The sequence below is a fragment of the Phoenix dactylifera genome, chromosome 8 (genome assembly GCF_009389715.1).
Source record: "Phoenix dactylifera cultivar Barhee BC4 chromosome 8, palm_55x_up_171113_PBpolish2nd_filt_p, whole genome shotgun sequence".
Taxonomy (NCBI): domain Eukaryota; kingdom Viridiplantae; phylum Streptophyta; class Magnoliopsida; order Arecales; family Arecaceae; genus Phoenix; species Phoenix dactylifera.
This window is the reverse complement of record NC_052399.1, coordinates 4,607,004-4,613,668: the sequence shown is the minus strand read 5'-3', so window position 1 is coordinate 4,613,668 and position 6,665 is coordinate 4,607,004. Positions and strand designations below refer to the sequence as shown.

At 42.6% G+C, this 6,665-nt stretch overlaps 1 protein-coding gene across 1 annotated transcript; it reads right to left on the bottom strand.

Moving 5' to 3' along the window:
- Positions 1-2,432: 2,432 nt before the first annotated feature.
- LOC103708757 (protein NRT1/ PTR FAMILY 6.2-like) lies at positions 2,433-6,415 on the bottom strand. Its single transcript, XM_008793826.4, has 6 exons — positions 6,306-6,415; positions 6,069-6,171; positions 4,612-4,829; positions 3,760-4,313; positions 3,313-3,656; positions 2,433-3,143 (listed from the first exon to the last, which is right to left on the bottom strand). Exons 1-6 carry the CDS (start codon positions 6,306-6,308, stop codon positions 2,596-2,598), a joined length of 1,770 nt encoding a protein of 589 aa, XP_008792048.2. The 5' UTR covers positions 6,309-6,415; the 3' UTR covers positions 2,433-2,595.
- Between the last annotated feature and the right edge of the window lie 250 nt (positions 6,416-6,665).

Sequence of the window (6,665 nt, the reverse complement as noted above, 5' to 3'; positions counted from 1 at the left end):
TAATTGTTCTCTAAAGATGTAGGGCTGTATGGTGATTTCATCAGGGTGCATGCTTGGCTGTGGCTTTCCTTCCCCTTTGATGGTCCGAGATTGTAACCCTAGTTTCCGCTTTTTATTACCCGATTTCTTTCTTGAAAGAGATGAGAGTAAATTATACTTTTAACCCTCCAAATTAAGGGGGGCATATGGGTCCGAATAAAAGGTTTCCGGAAGGCATTCCCAGAAATGGACCGAAAATACTATATTAAATTATATTTAAAAATTAAGAGACCTAATGAGAAATTTTTAAGCTATAAGGCTCATTTAAAAATATTTGTGAAATTTAGAGGACCAAAATATAATTTGCAGAATGTAGATGATGATGTGGCTTTTAGTGATCGGACATTTTTGGGCACGTGCTATATGTTACGTCATCATCTATATACCATACCATCACCTATATACCGTAATATCAAAATAAAAATTTTCATCTATTATGTCACATCATCATCTGCATACTTCTGGTGGTTATTAGTAAGGAAAGAAATTGCACATCATCACCGATCAATTAGAAATTACCTATTTAGATGATTTATGCCATGCAGTCAATCACGTAACTACTGATTGATACCGGCAAAGATATCCGGTGAGAGAAAGTTTCCTGCATCGGGATGAAGGATGGCATTAAAACAGTGGCGAAATTAAAAATGTCGTTTTCACCAAAGAAAAAAAAAAAAAAACAGTGGCGAAATGGTAGGGATCAAAGGCATTTGGCTCTTGGTGAAACTCATGAAAATGAGAGAAAGAAGTGCGCGCAACTGTAGCACGACTAAGGCATCCAAAACGTCTCTATCTCTGGGCCGCATTCGGCCTCCCTTATCTCGCACCCCCCCACCCCTCCAAAAAAAAAAAAGTGTCCCTATCCTAATTTAGCACCAAAAGGCATATTTAGCTGCATTAAAGTTAAAATCATGTCACTATCATTTTTTTAAGCAAAATGCAATTCGTAATTCTATATTCAAGGACGCTGACTGGAAGGGCCATGAATGACCACAAATTTTTGTTTTTTTGATGAAAGTAAGTGCCATGACCATATGTGGCTGAGAAATAAGGTTGGTATACACGTTACGTTTGATACTGCTGTTTTTAGCAAAAAAATAAAAAATAAATAAGGTTGGTAGCAGATTAGTATGTTGACCAGATGGGAATTGAGAAGTGAGAACCAAAGGAACAACCAGACTAAATCTCAGGTCAATCGAATCTGGCATCATTATTAAGATGCCCGTAACCCCACATCTAAGCCTTCGCAGCCAGTGCAAATTACAAATACAGACCATGCCTATTTTAGTGCTCTTGCTTAAAATTTTTTCTATTCATACTGGTGATCCACTTCCGGACCCATCTGAGTACAGACGCATCGTTGGAGCCCTTCAATATTGCACTATTACACGCCCCGGCATTGCATACTCCGTCAATCAACTGTGCCAATTTATGCATTCTCCGACTACAATCCATTGGATGGCCGTAAAGCGAGTGTTGCGCTATCTTAAAGGCACTGCTGAATATGGTCTTTACTATACACCTACAACTCTTCAGCTTAATGCGTATTGCGATGCCGATTGGGCGGGCAATCCAGATGACAGAAGGTCTACCATCGGCTATGGAGTTTTTCTTGGATCTTGTCTCATTTCATGGACTGCTAAGAAGCAACATGTGGTATCCCGTTCAAGTATGGAAGCTGAGTACCGGTCCCTTGTTATTACAACGGCTGAATTATACTGGCTTCGAATGCTCCTTCGGAATTTGTGTGTTCCTATGATGTCTCGTCCTCGGATTTATTGAGATAATATTGGCTCACTTGCACTTGCATCGAATCCTGTATTTCATACACGGACGAAACATGTTGAGGTCGACTACCACTTCATCCGTGAAAAAGTTGTCAATAAGGACATCCAGCTCAATTATATTTGCACTTTAGACCAAGTTGCAAATATATTTACTAAAGGTTATACTGTGAAAAGGTTTAAGTATTTGCGTGACAAACTCACAGGTCGTCCACTTCCCATGAGTTTGCAAGGGGGTGTTAACCTTATGACCAACTCCAACTCATCACACTCACAATAATATCTGGACTCAGTCAAAGGTCCAAAACTACTTGCTAATACGTAGCTCTATTTGTTGCAACGAATGTAATCTCCAGCTGTATGTTTATCTTATCACAAATGTAATCTCCAGCTGTATGTTTATCTTATCACAAATGTAATCTCCAGCTGTACAATTTTATTATAAATACAAAACTCATTCGTTGGTTTTGGCATTGAAGCCAACCCATTCAAATACTCTGTTTTCAGTTTTCCTTTTTTTTTTTTTTTTTTTTTTTTTTTAACGCTGTTTGCGAATCCGTGCGCGCGTGCAGAAAGAAAAAATTGATGGAAAGAAGGCCAAATAATCGATTTAAAACAAAACTCAAAGCACTCTTTTAAGAACCGGATAGTACAAACTAAACAAATAAGGAAAGGAACACACCCCAGATAAGTTATTAAAGCGAACATCTGATACTTATCACAAAAAAAAGAGAAAGAGAGCAAGATATGCTTTCCAAGCCTTTACACATTCCTAGCACTCATCATCTGCAGATGAACTCTTCATCGCACTCTCCGTCTGCAGCCCGGGCTTAGCGGCCTGTGGCTTGGACCATGCGGCACAAACCAGAAAGGCTCCCAAGTTAATGGCGCTCAGCACAGCGAGAAGGCCATAGAAGCAATCCAGCCTCCCATAGTTGATGTTGTCCGCCAGCCACCCATTCCCATGTTTGCCTCCCGTCAGGCTCTTCACGACCGAAACCAAGAAACTGCTGAGGAAGAAGCCAAGCGAAAGGGTGGTGAGGAAGAGGCCGGTGCTCATAGTCTTCATCCCCTTTGGCGACCGGGTGATGAAGAAATCGAGCTGACCTGTGTACACGAATGCCTCTCCGGCGCCCACGAGGAAAAATTGTGGGATCAATATGAAAACACTGATGGGCAGCGTCGTGCCCCTGTGATGGGCGGCAGCAGGACCTGCTCCCCTGGCGACCGAGAGCCGTTTCACCTCTGCCACGGCCGCAGCTGCCATCCCTATCACCGAGAGGGCGAGGCCGATGCCGATTCTCTGTAGGTTGCTGAAACCTGTGGGATGTCGCAACCAACCACACATGCATGCATTTGTGTCAGGAACTACCTCCATGCTATATATAGATATATATAATTGGCATCGAACGAAAATCATTACTCAATGCAACAGCACTATATGCATGTATATGTGTCCGAGTCCCAATCACATATGTATATCTATTACCTTGTTTGCCTTTCCATTTCTTCAACAGGGGCATGATCATGCGGTCATAGACCGCCAGGGTGATCAGAATTGCCCCGGCAAAGAAGACTGTAAGCGATCCTGCTGGAATTTGGAAGCCACCGATCGACCTCTCCATGGTCGTTGCTTGCTCTACAGAGAACGTGATCATTTGAGCATAGATGGTCCAGAACATGATCGTCGTAGCCCACACCGGGAGCAGTCTAATCATCATCTTGACCTCCTCGATCCTGGTCACCGAGCATAGTTTCCAAGGATTCGGACTTGAGGTCTCACCATTCACTTCGTCGTCTCCTTCCGCCACGATTGCGGCCTTGTCGAGACAACTATCGAATGCAGTAATTTCCAAGAACGAGCGTCATGCTCACGGATGCAAAAGCTAGTTATACTACCATCATCGCAAGGAACCGGGAAATCATAAATTCTCACCGGAATTGGTCGGTGTGTTGGATTCTCGAGGCCTCCGGGGAATTCTCATACAGGAAAGCAATGTTCGAAGGGTACTGCAGCTTCTTCTTCCTCGCTGCAGCCGCGACAACCTGAAGAATGTGGACGATGGGGCTCCCGGCGCTCTGCTTGTACCTGTATCTCCTTGTGCCGGAGAGGAACACCAAGATGGCAATAAGCATGGAGATGCAGCAGATACCGTAGGCCCAGCTTCGGCCCACCTCGTCTTGGATGTAGACCAGGACGGTGACTGCAAGCAAGGTGCCGGTGCTGATGAAGAAGAAGAACCTGCTGAAGAAGTAGACCATCTGGGTCTTCTCCTCCTCGTTCTTCTCGTCAAACTGGTCGGTCCCGAAGCCCGACACACTCGATTTGAGCCCCCCTGTGCCCAGCGCAATCAGGTACAAGCTCAAGTAGAGGATGCCCAGCTGGAAGCCATTGGCCTGCTCGCACTTGGTGCTCCTAGAAGAAAGAGAGTTGCAGGGCGGCGGGCGAAGCTGGGGCAGCCTCGTTGTCACGGAGAGCATGCATGTCCCCTATAATTATTCGCCGGCATCAAACGGTAACAATTAGTTTAATCTCTTTGTATTAAAAGGACGTACGTAGCAGCATAGCAGAAGTCTCTGAAATTAAGGACATTCTTGCTGATCTCAAGGTCAATTGATTGCAGCAATTCTCATGTTGGCGTTGGCCATTAATTACTAGTCGGAGCTAGCTCCTCACCTACCCCTTCTAATTTGTGATTAACTCCAAAGACGAAATTTTTACTGAAGTAGAACTAATTCATGACTTGTTTAGTTGCAGCAGTCGATCTTATAGGTTTAAGGGACATACTAATGCTTGGACCACGGCAAAGATGGCAATCGTGAGGTATCGGCCTAAGAAGGAATCAGCTAGGAACCCTCCAAGCAAGCACAGCAGGAAGGACGTGCCCATGAAATCTGACACAACATTAGCTGACTCTGCACTTGGAAGATGCATCGTGCCACCCAAGTACGTCACCAGATTCACCGCGATTCCCATCGTCGATAGCCTCTCGCATATTTCAATTCCTGCGTCCCAATTTGAATCAACAAACATTAATTAGCAACTTTCGAGACAGCACATAATTTTTTAGGAAGCATGATAGCACTATAATTTGACCCGAATCACGATTGTAGTTAAATACCAAGTTATATTGATCAGGGAGCAGCACATATTTGCTGAATGGTTTGATGAAGTTGAAATAATGCATCTAATCACTTTGAGTAAAAGGTGACGATTAGGCACTAGTTCAAAATTCGTGTGCATGGATACTCAGCCCTGCATGGATACAGTATCCAAGATGTGGTAGAATAGTGTGTACACTGGTCAGGACAAAACTAGCTGGCAGGTTACTACCTGTGCTGGTCTAGCTCTACCGATGGTGAAATGTGGATAAGCTTAACCGTAGATGCTCAGCCACAAAATTCGCCTGGTCCCAATAAATTCTTGCTCCTTAGTTGGCAAATATCTGTTATTGGAACAGAAAAGAACACACTTGAAACTCTAGCAATCTAGCTAGTTGACTTCATGGCACTTGTCCGTTTATATGTATTTACCTTGTCCTTCTTTTTTTTTTTTTTGGCATGAACCGCCTGCTATTCTTAATATATGTTGTTTTAGGCAAAATGGATCACCTGCTATTTGCCATCTAACAAAGCTGGTAAGTTTGTCATCCTTCTCTTGCAGTGATTTTAAGCAAATTAAACATTTTTGTTGGAAGTACAAGGCTGTCTTTGACAACCAAGGAAAAATGGGCAGGAAATTTACTTGGACTAAAATATGACATGTTGACACTGAACTCAACCTGGAATTCTATCTTCTCCATGTGTCAAATTATATGCTACATAGGACACTGATAATGGTGAAAATTAAGTAAATTCCCGATGACAAAGTTATTATTAAATTTAAGTTTTTGTTTGGCATATAATTTACTGATCTAGTCCAAAGTAATCTTGATGTTTGATCATGGTGAGTTTAGACCTACGGGAAGGAGAAAAGCTAGACCGGTAAAAAAAAGCGCAGCATTATATCTACAAACACACAAAATCCAATGCAAAGAGCTTTCTACTATCTTAATGCTAGAAGATCGTTGATCATTTACCCACGGCAGGATAAGTAGTAGATGTTCCAAAGATATAGAAAACAAACAAACAAACAAAAAAAAAAGAAGAAAAGAAGAAAAAGTGGATATTGGATATTGAAATAACAAAGAAAAGAAAAAGGAGAGTTGAGGGTAGGGAGCAGAGGTGAAGAATTGGATGACAGACCTAAGATAAGAGCCGCAGGTACCCAACCGCCGGTCTTGGATCTGTCGGCAGGCAATCCCTTGTAATCCACTGCGTCTTCCACTGACCACCTCATCTTTCCATCCTAAGAAGCATATTCAAAAGAACAAAAGAAAAGAAAAATAAAAATGGGAACCATGGAAGAGAAGAGAATATCCGAAAAGGCTGTGCATGGACCCTAAAAAGTTTGGAGGGGATAACAAACCCAGTGACACACACCATGTTGATCTTTTCAGAGGTCACAACAGTGCAAAAGGGCTTCAAAAGCTAGAGAGATGCTGTGAAACTGGAGATCTCTCGCTTCTATGCTCCCATTCACAAATCTTAGGGGTCTGGGTCGATCCCCTTTTATAGACGAAGTTGGAAGCCTTCCCTCACCCTACAAAGACCTCCACTATCGTTTGAAAATTAATGTACACAATTTATTTTTAGAAAATAGGGAATTGGCACTTCAAGTTAATTTGAAAAGGAAGGCTCCGGGGAGTCCAAGATTTTGTTCTCTCTTTGAGGGTCTCAACATTAGATTAGTCAAGAAAAAGGTGATGGGAAGGTTGGCAAGATCAAGAAATTAATAGAGAA